Source organism: Moschus berezovskii, chromosome 19, assembly GCF_049115385.1.
Source record: "Moschus berezovskii isolate FMDL1 chromosome 19, NW_MosBer_1.0, whole genome shotgun sequence".
In the NCBI taxonomy this organism is placed as follows: domain Eukaryota; kingdom Metazoa; phylum Chordata; class Mammalia; order Artiodactyla; family Moschidae; genus Moschus; species Moschus berezovskii.
This window is the reverse complement of record NC_142478.1, coordinates 14,169,034-14,191,147: the sequence shown is the minus strand read 5'-3', so window position 1 is coordinate 14,191,147 and position 22,114 is coordinate 14,169,034. Positions and strand designations below refer to the sequence as shown.

At 34.4% G+C, this 22,114-nt stretch overlaps 1 protein-coding gene across 1 annotated transcript in view; it reads right to left on the bottom strand.

Annotated features, from left to right (window-relative positions):
* Positions 1-21,886, bottom strand: part of TTC29 (tetratricopeptide repeat domain 29) — a 249,786-nt gene extending 227,900 nt beyond the window's left edge. The window contains exons 1-2 of the mRNA XM_088827845.1: positions 21,795-21,886; positions 19,860-19,943 (exon numbers count right to left, since the gene is read on the bottom strand). Coding sequence (XP_088683971.1) covers positions 19,860-19,943; positions 21,795-21,886 — 176 coding nt within the window. The remainder of the gene's footprint in view (positions 1-19,859; positions 19,944-21,794) is intronic.
* Positions 21,887-22,114: the final 228 nt, after the last annotated feature.

The following is a 22,114-nucleotide window of genomic DNA, read 5'->3' as shown; positions in this document are numbered from 1 at the left end:
TGAAGTTCTACATAATGTACAAAAGTTGATTAGAACTTTTTTAACCTTTTCAAGAAAAACCTTTCACATTAAACAACTGCATGAGGAGGTTTCTTTGGGAAAAGTAAACCAATCAATTCCTTATACCTGTGACTTTATCATAATATATTCTAATGCTGTTCCTTCCAAACATATATCCCTTTATAATGTATAAATAGCTATTAAAATGATGGCAAGAAAATAGTGTACATTGGCCTACAAATATGACAAGTATCTAAAAGAAAAATATAACATGTTTAAATTACAAAGGGAAAATTACATGAATTAGAAATGAAAACAAAACATTATCTGTGCTCTTTTCAGCAATGTAATAGCATTAGGATAGCGTGAGGATAAATAACAAAACCTGTACTTCAATTTCTCTTACTATGACATTTCTTCTCGTGAGTTAATATTTTATCATGAGAAAAAAATACATATAGCTTTAAAAAACTTTTCCTTGCAAACTATCCATTGGGCTCTGTTAACTACATTCTTTATCTTTTGTCTTTTTTTTTTTCCAGACAAAAAATAAATGATTTTTAGGCTCATTCCAGCGCTATCATTCTTTCTTTCTTGAATAAGAAATCTAGAGTAAATTTAACTGAAGAGAAATGTTAACTTCTGATTATTTTAGAGCAGCTGGCGACTTCATTATGTCTTTAAAAATTTTTTGTGGAGTAATCTTTTTCAATAAATATATTTCAATTTTCCCCATATCAAAAAATAAATTAAGAATATATTTTCTCCCTTCAAACTTGAATGCTTAAAAGATAACTTCCATGCTGTAAGTCCTATGAAGAAACCTTTCAGGCTGTGGGATCTTTAACTACTGTTGCAAAGGGGGTGTGTATTACAGATAAAAACAGTGAAGCCAGGATTTCTTACAAGCTGTACATACACAGTGGTCAAACTTCCAGAACATAGTTTTTATTATATCTTTAGTAAAAACTGAATTAATAAAAACAAAACATAAACTGATCATTTTGAAGCTTTGGTCAGACAACATCTATATATAAATATCTTATTTTCCTGAATGTTTCATTCATTTTACTGCAGCTATCTCAAACATTTAGAAAATTCCTACTTGTAACTAAGAGTTTGCTGCTGCTGCTGCTGCTAAGTCGCTTCATTTGTGTCCGACTCTGCGACTCCATAGACAGCAGCCCACCAGGCTCTCCCGTCCATGGGATTCTCCAGGCAAGAACACTGGAGTGGGTTGCCATTTCCTCTCCAACTAAGAGTTTAGGGTATATCAAATTAAATATGTGCATCATGAAGAATATTGGAAGAACAAAAAGAAGTATTTGTGAGAAAATAAAATAGCCTTGAATTCGAACTTTAAAAAAATTACACAAGTTAGACATAAAGTAGGATTACAACTTCCTTAAGACAGAGAACAACATGCAATTTGTTCCTTTTGTATTTTTACACAATAGAAAAAATTCCAATAAAAATGAAGTTCATATAACATTATTAGTAGCAAATAAAATAGAATTTGGGCAAAAAAATGAAACAGGCATACAAATATCAGAGATTAATAAAAAGATTATTTTACTGAGAAATATGGCAGCTAAAAATAATACTCCTAATAACAATAACTTCAAAATATGTAAAATCAGCCAAAAAGGGCATTTCTTTCAGAAAATTATAAAAATAGAGGGGAAAATATTTGACTAACAATTGTCTAGTTTGATTGAAATAATAGACTCAATCTAATAATTAGATTCTGACTGCTTTCTATCCAAGAACTACTACCAAATAGAGAATATATACTTACGTTTCAGACATACATGGCATATTTATAAAAGTTAATCAAGTACTGGCCACACTAAACATTTCATAAACTGATATGACACATGGTATATTTACTGAGCACAAATATATATTCAGTCCCAAATCCTGCATTCTCCCTTGCAAAAAAAAAAAAAGCCACAGGAAAAACTATACACTTTTGCAAATGTATAAATATATTTCTAATTTATTCATGGACAAAAGGGGAAATCACTGTAGAATTTTTCATATTAAATATATGAAACTGAAAGAAAAAATTAAATATTAAACCCTGGGGGAAGAAACCATCATGGTATTAGAAAAGAAATTTATAATTAAGTGCATTTGTTAGAAAACCAAGAGTAACATTAGTTACGAAGCTAGCTTTCAGCTCGGGATGCTAGAAAAAAATTTCTAATAAAATAACAATGTCATGAAATCAAATAAATGACAGGGAGGGAAGTATTAAAGGCAAATGCATAAATTAGTAAAATAGTAAAAAAATGTGATCCATAAAGCAAAAAAACTTTGATTTTGTGACAAGACAAATTTTGCAACCAGTTTATAATCGACAAAAGCAGGAGTCATCAAAGTACCAGGAACTAAATAGATAATATATTTTCTAATTATGGTAACTGCTAATTTTTTGTATAGCAAAAGAAAAGAAAATTATTATTATATTATATTATCATAATTTAGATACAAAATTCCCCCAATAATACTCCCCCACCAAAAAGATCTCATAGCAAACTAAAACCATAATGAATAAGTAGGGTTTATCCCAGAGTTCTAAGAATGGTTCAAAATTAGAAAATCTCTTAACTTTATGATAATCTCAGTAGATGCTAGAAAATTATTTAGTAAAGTTCAAAACTCATTCATGATTAAGAAAAGTGGAAACTAGAAAATGAATTCTTTATTTTGGTAATATGTGTCTATTACAAACGTATAGCATAAATTTCCTGTTTTATGATACATTAGAATCATTTCCATTAAAGTCAGGAATTTGAAGAGACGACTGCTGTCACTCGTATTATTCAACACCATGGAGTGTTAACTGGATGTTCGTGCTGGCGTGGGACTCAATATTTTGATGATAACAAGTCTCCTAAAATAACATGTAAAATCAAGGCAGTCCTAACAAAACCTCAATGATATTTCCTGACTCTTGGCAAGATAATTCTAAAATGCATATAAAATGGTTAATGTACAAGAAAAACCTGAACATTTCGATCAAAGAAGGAGGCTGTCAGATATAAAATATACGTAAACTGTATAAATAAAATAAGTTATGACACCAATACAAGGAAAGACAAGTCAGTGGAACAGAATATGTATGTACATGTGTATGTATACACACATGAAAATTAGTATTTAATAGAGATGGCATTTCAATTCTAGGGGACAACTGGTCTATTTGCAAATTTTGTTGGTTTTATTTTTTTATACATTGATATTTCTATACTTATTTTTATAGAATATAGATGATAGTATACGTTATACTACCTTTCTGCACTTAATAGAATACTTAATACACTTAAATCTCAATTTCCCAATCATTTTCCTAACCTTAATATGTGTGATATGTTATATATTAAACCATTATAACTAAGAACTTTTAGGTGCTTAATCACATCATTTACTTTGAACTTCAATGTTAGGGGCTGTTTTTTCTTAGACCCCGTAATGCCCTCTTTCTCGAATCCTCTTTTCTTCCCCCTTGCTGCTGTTGCTGTTGTTTAGTCACTAGTCACGTCCAACTCTTCTGTGACCCCATGGACTGCAGCCCTCCAGGCTCCTCTGTCAATGGGATTTGCCAGGCAAGAATACAGGAGTGGGCTCCCATTTCCTTCTCCAGGTTTTACTGATGCAGGTATAAGATCCATGTCTCTTGCATTAGCAGGCGGATTCTTCACCACTGAGCCACCAGGAAATCCCTTTCATTTCCCTAGTAGTCCCTAAGATTTTTGGCACCAGGGACTGGTTTCATCCAAATAATTTTTCCACGGATGGGAAGGTTATGGTTTTGGGATGATTCAAGTACATTACATTTATGGTGTACTTTATTTCTGTATTATTATACTGTGATATAAAATATGAAATAATTATACAACTCGCCATCACTTGCCACTCACTTTTATGGTTTTGATAGGAGCCTGCAAGCAATTGATTTATTATGGTCTCTGTGCAGTCAAACCTCTCTGCTAATGATAATCTGTATTTGCTATTGCTCTCCAGCACTATCACCACCCCAGCTCCCCTTCAGATCATGAGGCATTAGATTCTCATAGGGAGCATGCACCCTGCATCCCCTGCACGTACAGTTCACAATAGGGTTCTTGTTCCTGTAACAATCTAACGTCACCACTAACCTGATAGGAGGCGGAGCTCAGGTCGTAACTGAGAGATGGGGAGCGGCTGCATTGAAGCTTCGCTCAATCCACTGCGGCTCACCTCCCGCTGTGCAGCCCGGTTCCTAAGGGGCCACAGACCAGTACTGGTCCATGGCCTGGGGGTTGGGGACCTCTGCCCCAGGCTCTGCAGTGATCATTTGGAGCAGGGATAAAGTATCCAAAAAGACTGCGTAGGAAGAGACGCTTACCAATTCTCATAATACCTGAAACGATTTTTGTTTTGCCCTCAGTTTTGATGAATAGTTTACCTGGGTACAGTATCCTGCTGCTGCTGCTGCTAAGTAGCTTCAGTCGTGTCCGACTCTGTGAGACCCCATAGATGGCAGCCGACCAGGCTCCGCCGTCCCTGGGATTCTCCAGGCAAGAACACTGGAGTGGGTTGCCATTTCCTTCTCCATGTGTGAAAGTGAAAAGTGAAAGTGAAGTCGCTCAGTCGTGTCCGACTAGTAGCGACCCCATGGACTGCAGCCTACCAGGCTCCTCTGTCCATGAGATTTTCTAGGCAAGAGTACTGGAATGGCTTGCTATCGCCTTCTCCGACAGTATCCTAAGTTAAAATAATTATTCTGCATAAGACATCTATTCTTTTTTTTTTCTGGAACCAAGTGTTATTACTGACAATTGTGATGGTTGTCAGATCTTTATTTCTTGATGACAACCATTCCTCCAAACTCTGCAAGCTTCTAGTATCTTCTCTTTATACTTAGTATTTTGAAATTTCATAAAGATATATCCAAGTGGGTTTTTTCTTTCTTTTTTTTTTTTTTTGGTTATTAATTTCTGGTTTGTTTGTTTGTTTGTTTGTTTTTGGTAATCACAGTCCAAAGATCTGTAGTTTTTTTTTCCAATCTAAGATTTCTATGTCTACATCTCTATGTAGTTATTATTTTGCATTCTCTCCATTTTCTCTTCTCTATTTCTCTAAGATAAATATCCTCCACCCAGACTATGTTCTGTCAAGCCGTTTGAAATATTTCTATATCTTTCGTGTTTTTATTCCACATGTTAAGAACTTTCCTTATCTTTCTCTTCCATCCTTTGAGTTTTAAAAAATATTTCAGCAACTTTTAAAGAATTCTTTTTCTCTGATTTCATAGCATCAAGTTACATTTGTAATTAATTTATTTTTTATTGGAGGCAAATTATTTTACAATATTATATTGGTTGGTTTTGCCATACATTGACATGAATTCGCCCCGGGTTTACATAAGTTCCCCCTCCTGAACCCCCCTCCCACCTCCCTCCTCCCTTTATCCTCCCTCTGGGTCATCCCCTCATGCCAGCCCCGAGCATCCTATAACATGCATCGACCCTGAACTAGTGATTTGTTTCACATATGACAACATACGTGTTTCAATGCCATTCTCCCAAATCATCCCACCCTCACCCTCTCCCACAGAGTCCCAAAGACTGTTCTATTCAAGTTACATTTGAAGGATGTAAGATTATCTACCATGTCTGTAAGGAAAGAAATGGGAAATCACCCAAAGCTGTTCTTTTTCTCTACAGGAACTTTGTTTCGGCTCATGTTGAATGTTCTCTTTGTTAATCTTCTACTCTTTTGCAATATTTTTTCAAATAATCAGAGGCTATTTGTCTATTCAAAATAATAAAGTTCTAAATTTCTTAACACAGGCAGTGTGTTTGGTTTTCCTCTGTTTGTAGGCTTCATCCTGAGGCATTGGTGCAGGAGAGCACGAGTTGGCTGTTCCTTGCACTGATGCCAAATGGAATGGACTTTGCATTGTACACCAGCTTCCCTGATAGGAGCTCAGACCAGCTGTTACCTTTTTCGAAGATTTTTTGCATCAACATTCATGAGGAATATTATTACTCTATTATTTTTTTTTTAATGTAATGGCCTTTAATGGTATTGGTATCAGGGTTTTTCTGATCTCATAGAATGAGTTGAAAAGCGTTTCCTCTTCTATTTTCTTGAACAGTTTGGGCCAAATTGATGGGGTTTTTTAATTTTTTGTTTTTCTTAAATGTTAGTTAGAATTCACAGTGAAGCCAAATGGACCTGGAATTTTCTTTGTGGAAAGTTTTTAAACTATTAATTCAATATATTTAGTGATCCATTGTCATATCTATTTCTGTTTAAGTGAACTTTGGCAGTGTCTCAAGAAAGCTAACCATTTCTATAAGTTGTTGAGTTTATCAGTATATAGTTTATTTCCTAATTATCATTTTAATATTCATGTAATCTGTAGTGATGTATCCCCTCTTTTATTTCTGAAATTGGTAAATTGTGTCTTTTTTCCTCTAATCATTATGACTAAAGATTGATCAATTTTATTGATCTTTTCAAAGAAGCAGTTTTTAGTTTCACCAATTTTCTCTACTGTTTTCTGTTTTCTGTCCCCATTTTACTACTCTTTTTGCTATAATTTCAGTTTTTTTCTAGTTTTTTTTAAAATGAAAACTTAGGGCAATAACTTTAGATATTTTTATTTTTCTAATATAAACATTTTAATGCTGTAAACCTCCCTTTAAGCTCTGCTTTAGCTGAAAATTTTGTTAATGTCATTTTTTTAAAAATTCACTTCAAAGGATTTTTAAATGCTCTGATTTCTTCTTTGATCCATGGTTTATTCAGAAATACACTGTCTAGTTTCTAAATTTGTGGGGATCTTTCAGAGATCTTTCTGCTTTTATTTCTAATTCCATTGTTGTAAGAGAAAATTTTTAGGATTTAAACCCTCTTAAGTATATAAAAATTTGTTTTATGGCTCAGAATATCATCACTTTTGAAAAATGTTCTATGTGTACTTGAAAATAATGTGTGTTCTGCTACTGCTTGTTGGAATGTATGTAAATGCTAAGTAAGTTTATCAATGGTATTTTTTAGCTCCTCAATATTCTACTGATTTTTAATCAATCATTGAAAGAGTGGTGTTAAAATATTCAACTGTAATTGTGGACTTCTCTGTTTTTCCTTTTCTTTCCATCAGTCTTTGTTTTATGTATTTCAAAGTTCTGTCATAGGAACACAAGCACATTTATGATTATATCTTCTTGATGAATCTACAAAGCAGCCTGCCATGCAGCTTTCCATGGAATCGCAAAGAGTTGGATATGACTGGGCGACTGAACAACTTCTTGATGAACCAACTTCTTTTATCATTATTATCTCTGGTAATTTTCAAACTGCTTTCTGAAAATAGATTCCTGAAAATCTGGGAAATTCTCAGTTTTCTTCCTTTCTTTTTCAACATGTTAAGAATTTTCTATATTTTGGACTTTTGTGCCATCATTTCAAACATAGGAAGGATGTTTGTTTAGCCATCCATATTGATCTTGAAGTGGAAAAAAAAAAACAAACCCTAAATTAAACTCTCAAGACAATTCCCTTATTCAGTAATGTATTTCTCTGGTTATTGGGCTGCAGGATAGGGATTGTTTCAGACAAGCTTAAGGAGATTTTATGGACATATGAGTCTGGGTTATAGAATAACTGGGTCCTTATGAGAGGACCCTAGAGGGAGGTTCTAGATCCCTAATAGCACTGGCTATTCAGGAGGAGTCTAGAAATTGGATCTCTGACATATGCCTGATTCATTTTTTTTCTAGCTTACTCACTCTTCCCTCTCTATGAATTATTTTTTCGATCTTACCATTTGTGCTTCTTTATAGCATTAGACTGCCTCAGTCAAACTACTTAACCTCTCCATGCATTGGTCTCTGAGAGCAGTAACAACTCTTCACAGGTTTATTGTGACGTTCTCTTAAAACACAGAGCAGCACACAGTATTAATTTAATCTGTTTTATGGATTACTATTAGGCAGGAAATAAAACCTAGCTAGGAGATGTAATATTTATGACAAGCTGTCGATACACCCATTTCATTAGGTGTGCAAAACTTTATTACATTGCTCCATTTGTCTTAGATAAGGTCATGTGATAACTTTCTTTTAGAATTTTATCAGGAAAAAGTTTATCTCTTTTGAAGAACTGATATGCTTCTTTTCATCAGATAATGAGAACTCTCCAGTCCATCATCTCTCCCTTTTCCTAGTCTGCCCAGAAATTCAGAATTAAATTTAATCTTTTATTCAGAGGAACTGTATTAACTCTAGTGGGGAGCATATTTACATACTTCTCCCATACTAGCCTTTAATTTACTACACATATCTGACAGCTATGTAAAACACTAAGTTTCTTCAATCCTCTCTAGAAAGGAAGTTAGCAAGAAATAAAGCATTATCCTATGTAAGTCAAGTCTTAAAGGAGAACAAAAAACTGCTTTCAAAGAACTCTGAGTCTAGAGCAGAGTCCTTTCCATATGGCAATTCACAGCAAGAAAGACATTTTACATTGCAGTTCAGTAAATGTACATGTATATTTCACATATATATGTACATTATATGAAACAAAATTTAAAAGCACTAATACTCAAAATGTTCTGATCTTTTTATAAATATTAACTCGATTAATCCTCATAACCATTCCATGAGCCTGGCCCAATAATCATCCGTATTTTTTTCAGATGAGAACACTGAGGCACAGAAATGTTAAGTTACTTGGTCAAAGATGATCAGTTACCTTGTTATTAAGTGTAAAGCTGGGGTTTGGAGTCCTGAGAGTCTGTTTTCAGAACCCACACCCTATTTCATTACATGTGGCAGAACCTCTCTATGAAATGCACCCTCTTCTAATTCTATCTTACTGTACTCTCTTTCATATTTTAAATGCTGGTTGAAAAGAGTTGGACATGACTGAAGCGACCTAGCACTTAGAGCACACACACTCATGATCGCCAAACTGATGGGTCATAATCACTATCCACTAGTGGACCACAATATTATATTTTTAATCAAGAAGGAAAAAAAATCCACAAGTTCATGGTCATCAATGGCTATTAAGAAAATTCAAGCAGGCACTCTGAACCCTACCATGTGAATGAGGATGGATCAAAGGAGGCCTCACAGAGCAAGGAACAGTTAAGTTGAGGCTGGTAGAGAAGTTTAACAAGTAGACAAGGCATGGGAGAAGGAGCGGGCATTTCAGGCAGAGCACATGTGCAAAGCAGTAAAAGATCCCCATTCATCAACTGCCCCAACACCCGTGCGCCAAGCACGGATGCAGATGTGAGCATAGCAGCCATCGTTCCATATGAACCACAAATACACACTAAATATACTTATTTATAAATGTGTGTATTTCTAAATGCACACTTCCCAGCTCAGAGTATTTAAAATGATCTCAGACTCATCCCAGTACAAATTCTGAACGTTTCCAAATAATCTAATTAAAAATAATCAAGGAAAATTATCATCTACAAATGTGTACATTTAATTAATAGACCAAAATATGCATTGTTTCATTTCTAAGGCAAGCCGTACAATATCACAGTAATCCAAGTCTATGACCCAACCACTAATGCTGAAGAAGCTGAAGTCGAACGGTTCTATGTAGACCTAAACAACCGTAGACCTAAACAACCTTCTAGAATGACCACCAAAAAGAGACGTCCTTTTCATCACAGGGGACTGGAATGCAAAAGTAGGAAGTCAAAAGATACCTGGAATAACAGGCAAGTTTGGCCTTGGTGAACAAAATGAAGCAGGGCAAAGGCTAACAGAGTTTTGCCAAGAGAGTGCATTGGTCATGGCAAACACCCTCTTCCAAAAACACAAGAGATGACCCTACACATTGATGTCACCAGAAGGTCAATACTGAAATCAGACTGATTATATTCTTTGCAGCCAAGGATGAAGAAGCTCTATACAGTCAGTAAAAACAAGACCTGACACTGACTGTGGCTCAGATATGAACTCCTTATTGCAAAATTCAGACTTAAATTGAAGAACCTAGGGAAAACCACTTTGGCCATTCAGATAAGACCTAAATCAAATCCCTTACAATTATACAATGGAAGTGACAAATAGATTCAAGGGATTAGATCTGATAGACAGAGTGCCTGAAGAACTATGGATGGAGGTTTGTAACACTGTACAGGAGGCAGTGATCAAAACCATGCCCAAGAAAAAGAAATGCAAAAAAGCAAAATAGTTGTCTGAGGAGGCCTTACAAATAGCTGAGCAAAGAAAAGAAGCAAAAGAGAAAAGGAAAGATATAAACATCTGAATGCAGAGTTCCAAAGAACAGCAAAGAAAGATAAGAAAGCCTTCCTCAGTGATCGATGCAAAGAAATAGAGGAAAACAATAGAATGGGAAAGACTAGAGATCTCTTCAAGAATATTAGAGATACCAAGGGAACATTCCATGCAAAGATGGGCACAATAAAGGACAGAAGTGGTATGGACCTAACAGAAGCAGAAGATATTTTTAAAAGGTGGCAAGAATACACAGAAGAACTGTACAAAAAGATCTTGATGATCCAGATAACCATGATGGTATGATCACTCACCTAGAGCCAGACATCCTGGAGTGCAAAGTCAAGTGGGCCTTAGGAAGCATTACTATGAACAAAGCTAGTGGAGGTGATGGAATTTCAGCTGAGCTATGTCAAATCCTAAAAGATGATGCTGTGAAAGTGCTGCACTCAATATACAAGCAAATTTGGAAAATTCAGCAGTCGCCACAGGACTGGAAAAGGTCAGTTTCATTCCAGTCCCAAAGAAAGGCAATGCCAAAGAATGTTTAAACTACTGCAAAATGGTTCTCATTTCCACACGCTAGCAAAGTAATGCTCAAAATCCTTCAAGTTAGGCTTCAACAATACATGAACTGAGAACACCCAGATGTACAAGCTGGATTTAGAAAATGCAGAGGAACCAGAGGTCAAATTGCCAACTGGATCACAAAAAAAGCAAAGGAATTTCATAAAAATATCTACTTCTGCTTCATTGACTACACATTTGATCCACTTAAGTATGTGGATCACAAGAAACTGTGGAAAATTATTAAACAGATGGAAATACCAGACCACCTTACCTGCCTCCTAAGAAACCTGTATGCATGTTAAGATGCAACACTTAGAACTGGTCATGGAACAATGGACTGGTTCAAAATTGAGAAAGGAGTATGTCAAGGCTGTATATTGTCACCCTATTTATTTAACTTATATGCAGCATACATCATGTGAAATGCTGGGCTAGATGAATCACAAGCTGGAATCAAGACTTCTGGGAAAAATATCAATAACCTCAGATACACAAATGATACCACTCTAATGGCAGAAACTAAAGAGGAACTAAGGGGCCTCTTGTTGAAGGTGAAAGAGGAAAGTGAAAAAGCTGGCTTAAAACTCAACATTCAAAAAACTAAGATCATGGCATCCAGTCCTGTCACCTTGTGGAAAATAAATAGTGAAAAAATGGAAATAGTGACAAACTTTATTTTCTTGAGCTCCAAAATCACTGTGGATGGTGACTGCAGCCATGAAATTAAAAGACACTTGCTCCTTTGAAGAAAAGCCATGACAAACCTAGACAGCATATTCAAAATCAGAGACATCACTTTGCTGACAAAGATCCATATAGTCAAAACCATGGTTTTTCCAGTAGTCATGTATGGATGTGAGAGTTGGACCATAAAGAAAGCTGAGCACCGAAGAATTGATGCTTTTGAACTGTGGTGTTGGAGAAGACTCTTGAGAGTCCCCCCACTGCAAGGAGATCAAACTAGTCAACCCTAAAGGAAATCCACCCTGAATATTCATTGGAAGGACTGATGCTAAAGCTGAAGTTCCAATACTTTGGTCACCTGATATGTAGAGCTGACTCATTGGAAAAGACCCTGATCCTGGGAAAGATTGAGGGCAGGAGGAGAAGGGGACAACAGAGGATGAGATGGCTGGATGGCATCCTTGACTCTATGGACGTGAATTTGAGCAAACTCAGGGTGATGGTAAAGGACAGGGAAGCCTGGAATGCTGCAGTTTATGGGGTCACAAACAATCAGATATGACTGAGTCTGAACAACAACAACAATGCATTGTGGGAGTCCTAGGAGAAGAGGACAGAGGATGGGTAGATAGATTCTTTTCAGAAAAATGATAAAAATTTCCCAAGTTCGATAAATGTCATGAATATAAATAGTTGAGAAGTTCAATAAACTCTATGTGGGAAAATTCAAAGAGATCCACACTGAAACACATTACCATCAAACTCCCAAAGGCAAAGTGTGAATCTTTAAAGTGGCAACAGAGGAGCAACTCATTAGATATACAGGATCATCAATAAGTTTCTAAGCAGATTTCTCACTAGAAACTTTGGAAGCCAGGAAGCAGGGTCTAAAATGTCCAAAATGCTAAAAGAAAAAAATTGTCAACCAATAATTCTACATCTGGCCAAACTGTACTTCTCAAATGAGGGAGAAATTAAGAATGTTCCCAGATAAACCAAAACTGAGGAACTTTATTTTTATTGGACCTGCCCTTCAAGAAATGCTAAAAGCAGTCTTGCAAATTGAAATAAAAGGACAATAGACAGTAACGTGAAATCACATAAAGAAATAAAGGTCTCAGTAAAGATAGACACATAGTCAATTATATAAGCTAGGATTTTTGTAATACTAATAATAGTTGGTAACTTTACATTCTGTTTTTTACATAATTTAAGAGATGTAATTAACTTGTATAATTAACTTATACAAATAATTATTCTAAGAGTTAATATTATTATAACTTTGATATATAACTCCACATTTTGTTTTGTACGTAATTTAGGATACAGCATTAAAAAACAATGTATTAATATGTGTGGGAGCAAGGGGTATCTGGGAAACTTCCCCTCAGTTTTGCTGTGAACCAAAAACTGTAAAAAATAAAGTCTTTCTATAACAAAATGATCAGTTTATGTTATTGGAACACATAAACATTGTGCATTGTTGGTGAGAATTAAAAATTGTATAGCCATTGTGGTGGCAGCATGGTGGTTCTCAAAAAATTTAAAATAGAGTTACTAAATTCATTTAGCAATTCTACGTCTGAGTATATACAGAGAAGAATTGAGAACAGGGTCTTAAAGAGATATTTGTACACGCATGTTCACATTAACCTTACTCATAACAGGAAAAACACTGAAGCAAGCCAAGTGCCATTGACAGATGAATGGATAAGCAAAATATGGTATAAACATACAGTGGAATACTATTCAGCCTTAAAAAAGGAAGGGAATTGTTACAAATGCTACAACATGGAAGAACCCTGAGGACCCTGTAGGCCCTAGGAAAGTATACAAGCATTTGTGAGTCCATCGCCTGATTTTACTTTAAGCACTGAGAAGACACGGTTTATCACATCTCCATTTTCCAACACAGAAAACAGAACAGGGTATGAATATGAGTCAGGGGGATGATTTTTATAGAACTGAAGCAAGATGAACATAACAGAGAACGGAACAGAGTCAAATCAGTTTCAGATATTCCCATGCAAGTTTTTCTTAAGAGGGACAGAACACAACATCAGAGACAAAGCTCACAGAGTAAAATCATCTGGCTTCACAAATTACATATGATGTGTCTGGGTCATTGTTTACCCCACTTTGAATTTCAACTGATTCAACCTCTGTGGTACCTGGGTGCTTATCCCCTTTTATCACTTTGTTCTTCATTACTAAATCTCCCAAATGATTTCGAAATACAGTGCCATTATGCACTTCCAGGTTTATGAGCTATTGTAGGAAGAGTCACATTCTTTAACTATATTCTACACACTTCTGAAACAGCAGGTTTAAATTCAAAGCAATCTTATCATGCTAACAATAAATTTAAGCAGCTTATAGACATTTTAGAAAACTGCACAGCTTAGCAAGCTATGCAAATTATGTTGTTTGGTACAGCATAAAAAATTTCTGAAAAGTTTTCTGTAAGTTGAAATTAAAAACATTTCCCCTACTTGGTTAGCACTACTGAGTTTGAAATGTATCTCTTACTAAAATCTGTCTTCTAAACATGATGAAAATGATATCTGGTACAAAATAAAATACGTAACTATAAATATTTTTAAAAAAAGATAAATTAATATTGCTACCTAAATCTACACTTAATGTCAGTGCAAAATGTCTAGTTCATTTACATTAACGAATGTTTTAAAAGCCAAAGAAAAATGATCGATGGCGGTTAAAGAAAGTGAAACTGTCTACATGTGTTTCATATACAGAATCTCTTTTTAACTTTCATAAGAATTTTCTATTATTACAGTCTCACAGTAGTTGTGGAAATCAAAGATTGGTGAAGTCAAGTGACCTGCAACAAATTCCCAGGTTTTAAGTAGCAAAGCCAAATTTCCAGCTGAGGAAGAAATATCCCGTAATAGCTAGAACTTTAATGTCATGATTCCTATGATTCCCATGCTTTTCTCTTATAAAGCTTTTTTAAGTTTACTTAAAGCTGATAAATTTAAACACCATATGTGAAAATGAACATTTTAAAGCAAACTTTTAAAGGACATAAAGATATAAATGCCTAAGAAATTGGCATTTCTCTGTTTTGTTGACATTTAAAATCTTTCCTTTTTATTTACTTAGATTTGGTTTTGGTGTAAACTTGAGATCCCTTTTGTATCCATCAAACAATTTTTAAAAGTTCCTTTCCTCTGCACTTTTTTTATATTCCCAAACTGTAAACTTTATTGATATCAATATTCTTTTTCAAAAAATTATGGTCAAAAATTCTTTTCTTTCCTAGTTTCACATCTTAGGGATCTGCTGTGGAAAACAGCACCAGATTGTAAATAAGTAAATTAATAAAAATAAAAAGGAGTGGCATCTCTCTTCTATTTCCATCTGTGTTCTCTGCTATTGCTTATTTTGTTTACATTCAGGAGAAAGTAAGGATTAATTGTCTCTCCACTTAAGAACACCTGTCTTAAGAATCCTGTCTCTCTTTCTTAAATCAGGAAGAAGATCTTTTTTTGAAATTTTGTTTTTAATTGGAGGACAACCGTTTTACAGTGTTGTGCTGGTCTCTGCCTTACAACAACATGAATCAGCCACGAGTACTCAAGGAAGAAAATCTTAAAATCCAGCTTGCTTCTGAGAAGGAAAGGGGGTCATTGTCCTTTCCTTCTCTCTTCTGCCTATTCCTGTTAGTCATGTAGCCATTTACTTGGCAACTGGCATCTTCAGAAAGTTTAATTGTCAAAACTCTGTATGAATTTAATTTATTACTTTAAAAAGAGGAGCAAAGTGTTTTGAAGAAAAAACAAAATATCACAAAATTATTTAAAAGTAAACAAGATGAATGAAGCAGAGGAAGAGCTCACCTAAAAGGCCTAAATTCCCCTAATGTTATCTTGAAATATTATATTCTGAATAAACACCTTCACCTTGTTATAGATATTCTAAGAGCCTGACCATTCTGCAAAGCCAAATGCTAAATTTGCTCACAGCAAGGATAAAAGTGAAAGTTTCAGTCACTCAGTCGTGTACAACTCTGCAATCCCATGGCTCCTCTGTCCATGGGATCTTCCAAACAAGGATACTGGAGTGAGTAGCCATTTCCTTCTCCAGAGGATCCTCCCAATTCAGGGATCAGACCCTGGTCTCTTGCATTACAGGCAGATTCTTTACTATCTGAGGCACATGGGAAGCCCCATAACAAGTATGTCTGTCATTTATAAAAGCACTTTTAGAAGACAGTTTTGAAACATTTTCAAGATGAAAATCTAAGACTGAAAATACTAATTTACCTTAACTGAGTAGCGAGTCACTCAGTCGTGTCCAACTCTTTGTGACCCAATGGACTATACAGTCCATGGAATTCTCCAGGCCAGAATACTGGAGTGGGTAGCCTTTCCCTTCTCCAGGACCTTAACTGAGTAAGTAAGGTACAATTCAAAGGCAGGATAGAAAGGTTGTATTGATCAAGTGACAGTAAATACCAACTGGTGACACTGAAAGATATTCTGAAAGAAGAAAATATCTTAGAGATGCACACAATTTTGAACTAAATCTTTTCTTCTGTATAATAGAATTTGATATCTGAAGCAGAAAATAATATTGAGCAGATTAACATTCTCTGTCTCTTGATAATTTTTCTTATTTGTATCCTTATACATAGCTAAAGCTGTAAAAAATGCCCCCAAGAAAATTTTATTTGAATCTATAGATGACACTTTTATTATTTAGCTACTCAAAGCAATTATGATAATAAGTGTACTTTAAGTATCACTTAAATAATGCACTCTGATAATATAATACAGAATAAAAAAGCACAAAGTACAGAAATACAACATAATCTTTAGTTGTTAAAGATTAGTCAAATACTATCAATGAACTATTCAACCACTTATATAAGAAAGTCAAAATATCATTATTAGGCACAGCAATAATTTGGTCACTTAAGTATAGAATACTATACTAGAATTCCTTCTGTAAATGTAGATGATAAAAAACTCAGAAGCCCTTTGCCTTTGAACCATTTTACCCAATCCAAAATAAAATAATTCCCCATCAATTGGGTTTGGCCATTCCAGTAACAACTACTTTAGCCTGTCCTGCTCAACTATTCATTTAAATTTTACACTCTAACTTGTAAACATAATACTTTTGAGGAATTAAACTTCCTCAATACAACAGTGAACCAGCTATCTACAATACCGAACTAAAAACGCTGTAATCAAAGAATATCATAGCACAATACCTATTTCATGGTGTTAGTAATCCAACAGTTATTCTTCACCCATTTATTCATTTAATGTTTAGCTATTGAGCTCTGCCTGTGGTCAAACAGTCTGGAGGAAAACCATGGAACATGCCATCCTGGAAGCTACAAGCACGGAATGTTCAAAGAGAGAACTCAACTCTATCAAATAATGTGAAGACATCAAGTAAGATAAGGACAGACACATGACCATTACATGTGATTAAAAAGGAGGATACTGATCACAATAAACAGATTTCAGTGAGTTCCGGGTCTGGAAATCTATTTAGAGTCAATCTCTGCTGGTCTCAGAAGGGGATATAGAAATATGGAAACAGTGCTTCTGGTTACTGAGAAGGGTAGAGAAAAATGGGGTAGAATCTGGAAGAGGATAAGAAGTCAAGGTAAATACTAGAGTAGATATGAATGCTGATGAGACTGAATCAGTGCAAAAGAAGAAATTGGTGATGTAGCAATTAAACATGTTTAACTGCTGGGGAAAGCCTTGGAACAAGTAAGAGGGGATGGCACCAGGAGTATAAGTAGAGACATAATCCTTAGACAAGAACAGGAACTTTCCAACCCATTGCAATAGGAGGGACACGGAGTGTGAGTTTATGTATTAGTACCAATAGTTTGGTAGATTTTAGAGTAGACAGTGAAGGGTTATTCTGGGACTAGACAAAGAACACATCCACATTACAGGATATCAAAGCTAATGGACATGAATTATGTAAGTATACATTTCTATTATCATCTTAGGGAATAAGGCAGTCTAGAGAGGCATTTGAGGATATATCTTAGATATTGCTTTGCCTGATTGAAAATCTGATTCATCCATTTCTCCCCATTATGTCCTTGTATAGTGAGAACCTGTGACTCACCAGTTTTTCATTATACAATGCTAACAGATAAGGAGCCAAACTTGGAGTATGTCTTTTTGGCAAGTTTTATCCAACATCTTAGTTTTCTCTGATTTTTTTTCCAGACCTCTAGGCTACATCTCACAGTATAATCAGTATTCATTCACTGCATATTTATTCCCTACTTGTACTGTCTCAAATAGAGATAAAGATGAGACCAAATATTTTACAATAAAATAACACTATTTCTCGCTCTGTGAAAATCCTAGTATTAGATATAAAGTAGGCACTTAATAAATGCTTTCTGCATTTATCTTTCATCTTTTTAGAGTAGAATGGCTGATTAAAAGCTGTATGCAGAAACTGCTTGGAATATGCATAATTCCTCATGGCATCTGTTGGGTATTGCTGGGAGATGCTGAAATCAATTTTGTCCTTTACATGCTATTCAATTAGTTTGTTTAGGGCAAGTTATAGAATGTGTATCATTCAGAAGCATAATAGTGAGTCAAGTACAAGAACTTCCAACTAAGATTTGTATCCCACTATCTTAGGGAAAGAAGTCTCATCTAAAAAAGTATTCAAGTGTATAATAGGTAGGTTTAAATAGAATTCAATATTAAAGATTGAGAACTACCCAGTGCTACTTGTTTTGTGTAAAGAATCTACCTGCAATGCAGGAGACCCAGGTTCAATCCCTGGGTCTGGAAGATCCCCTGGAGAAGGGAATGGCTATCCACTCCAGTATTCTTGCCTGGCAAATCCCATGGACAGAGGAGCCTGGCAGGCTGCAGTCCATGGGGTTACAGAGTTGGACATGACTGAGTAACTAACAATTTCACTTTCACTTCTTTAGTGAAAAGTATATTTGTAAGAGAACACTCATCAGTAAAGCCTATGCTAGACTGTCTTAGAATAATGTTTTCTTCAGTGCAGACTGAAAGCAAATTTTAAGTATAAAGGTGTCTAGTTTGTTAAAATAAGTGAAGCCTAAGTTTAACTCCAAATTTAATTCCTAATTCTTAAGTGAATTATAGCTGGTCATTATATTTATTTTTTTAGATATCCCATATTTAAATTAAAATGAAAATTTCACTCACATATATTTTTCTTTTAAGAAGGAATCACACCATCAGACTATATTGATCTTTAATTGACCTTTAATTTTATCCAACCATGGAAAGTTAATGAATTAGCAACTAGAATAGCATTTAAAAACCAAAGGTCCCAGATATTACACTTGGCAGTCAATAGAATTCCAAGAAAGACAGTAGTTATATTTACTGTAAATTTTGTCACTCTATAAAATAAAATGGCTATGGATAGAATGAATTATTTCATTCTTCCATGCTATATGCATATTGACAATTATCTAATGAAATGTATCAAGAGACTTAGAATTTTAAACTGTATGAAAACCTACACCAAAACCATCAATAGGAATACCTTTTCAGTGGACTCCCATAGCACTAGACAATATACATAGAGAGACTCTTTTGAAAGCATTTGTTGTATAAAATATTTTAATATTTTAGACATTTAATAAATTCCATAAGATGCATTTGCATATATAAGATTACTTACATCTAAAAATCTGATAATAGCAGAGTCACCATGTCTATAGGTAAGAAATATTAAGCCTGTTTAGCTATTATTCTAGGTTTCTATTTATTTCTCACTAACTTACATGGATTTTTATACTATTTTTACTCAGACCACATATTAGGTTCTAACTAGCAATAAAATGGCAAAGTTTATATTGTTCATTAAAAAAATACATGGAATTATTTTTAAATTAACCAATAAACTATGATCCATTATTTCTTTTTGTAGGTTTTTGATGGGAGAGAAAATATACATTAGTCAGGGATTTCTTTTTAATCACCAGGAAAAAAGATAACACAACTCTTTCTCTTAAAGCATTTTTCCCCCATGGAGGCAATATACCCTAAAATGGAAGCTATTAAGCAATCAATGACACAGACTTAACTAAAATATTGCAAATACGATAGTATAATACCTTAGTAAATATGAGAATTTTGAAAGTCATAAAATTAAAGACTTTGATACTTATAAGATCAATAGACATGACTTATCACTATTTAATACAAGCTTTAATTTTTAAATGCCACGTTCCACTGAAAAAATGAACTGCACAGGAAAACTGAAATTTCAACAAAGAATCAAGACAAAAAAACAAACTTTATATTAAAGTACCTTTAAGAGTTATATACTTACGCAGCAACCTCCTCTTTTGACAATCCTTTGAAATTTACCTCCAGATAATGATCTATGTCATCTTTTTCTTTGATCAGTTCAGACCTAAATGAAATGTAAAGAAATAATAAAGAACTGCCTTATCGAGGTGAAAAGCTACTAAACATATAAAATGCCACCAGAACAGGAATATTCAGGGTATAATATCTTAGGTAATAAATGTTCTGCAAGAGCTACAGAGTTGGGCTATTCATTGATAATTTCAAATTTTTAACTTTCTTGAATGGAAAAAGGGAATAATACTGAACTCAGTGTGTAAACAAATAAAATACCAACACACTAAAATAGTCTACATTCTTAAATAAATGGGGTTTTCTCCTCAAAACTTTTAAGATCTTCCATTTTACTCATGTTCTCTCACAACTTTCCAGCTACAGAAGTCAGATTGTTTTCAGCACAGTATCGTGAACTAAAAAACCCCGATTTGATACAAATGTGTTGAATTTATTGGTTGAAAACATAGAATTTTGCTCTGACATTCTGTTTGAGTGGTTTTTAAAAATCACACATAAAACTCAAATTGCTATTAAAAGTTCAAGCTGAAAGTGATTTTATGAAGACTTTAATGAGAAATATATTACACATGTAATATATTCATTCTTCATACCCCTTGCACCTTTAAAAATAAGCAGACTATTAACATATCGTGACAACTGAAGTACAGGATACACAAGTATCTCTTTTTATTCAGAAGCTAATGGAGAATGTTGATTCAAAAATTTGCCTTAAATGGTTATGATAAAAATGTTTTTCTTTAATAAAAAGAATTCAATTTTTTTTTCTTTAAAATCTGTCTTATCCTAGGGATATGACACTGAGTTATGTTTTTGCTCACGTTGAAAAGAAAATGTAAACTCAGTTATTACAAAATGACAGGAGGAAGAAGATAACTTTTTCAGATTTTGCAAATATTTCATGTTATTCAAAAGGAAAATGGAAAATAAGAATGTACATACTGAAGTTATACCTCTATCGAAAATGTTGCTTTTCAAATTATTTGAAAGTAAACATCATTTTCTGCAATTCTATTTTACAGTTTCTACAAATTTCATTTCTATTACAAAAGACCTTTGGTGCCAGTTTAGCTGAATGTATTTATTTTGGTCCAGGGGCTTTGGTCTCTGCCAGAAATACCAAAAATGAGGTATGGTCCTTCTTCGAACAAAGCAGTCTCATAATACTTTGATCATTATGCCTTGTAGGAATTGAAAGGCATGCATAAAAAGATAATCAAACCTACGTATGCAAATTATTTATGTTGATAAATAATATGTGCATAACTAAAAATCAATAAAACTAGAAGTGGAAACTTCTAAGTAACACAGTCTTAGTTAATATGCATAATTACAATCAAAAACATCAAGTTCCTGCCCTGCAGGTTTTCAGCCCAAATCGAAAACTCCCTGAATTCAGCAGCCATTCACAGGCAGAGGAGGTTTGATGTATTTTCAAGCTCTAGGATCATTTCAGGAGCTAAATCATGACTGCTAGTTTACCCTTGGAGTAAGATTGTGTCTTCCTCCCTCCAAAACAGAAATCAGGATCGGGATCTTGTGGTTTAGATGCCATACAACTTTCACGCCTAAAGCTTCTGCTTTCAGTTTTTCCACACATATTTTAAAAAGGAAATGTATTTCCAAAGCTTTGCAGGAACCACAATATAATGGCAATAGGAAATAAAATGACCAAATGAGCACTTGCCTGCTAAATAAATATATTCTTAATCCTTGAATAAGATTGATAAATCTTTCTGAAACAGCAAATTTGAATATTCTGAATATAAAAATGTTTTTTGTCTTTAAACAATTTTTATTGCTGAGGTATGTTACTGACATTTCTTACTGCAAGAAATTTCTTCTGTAGGGAAAAAAAAAAAAGAAAGCCAGGGTCACATACCTTGGAATTGTTCTTGGTGAGCACGGCAGCTTCTGTCTAGCCAAGGCTGTAAGCTTTGGGCGTGTCATGGGCAGCGGGGGCAGGGCAGTCATTTTGGACTGCCAAAAAAATAAATAAACAGAAATGGTATTTTAAACAGTAAATCATTCAAAGAATCTTTTATAGAGATCTAGTCAGTCATCTGAGCTGAGAATGCCTCTGCGTGTAGATCTATAGCACTGTTATTCAGGCATGAAGCTCAGTGAGTGAATTCTGCAGGTTGCTTCTCTCATTATTTTTCTTACTATCTGCCTTTTGGCCAATTTATTACTTGTCTGCAT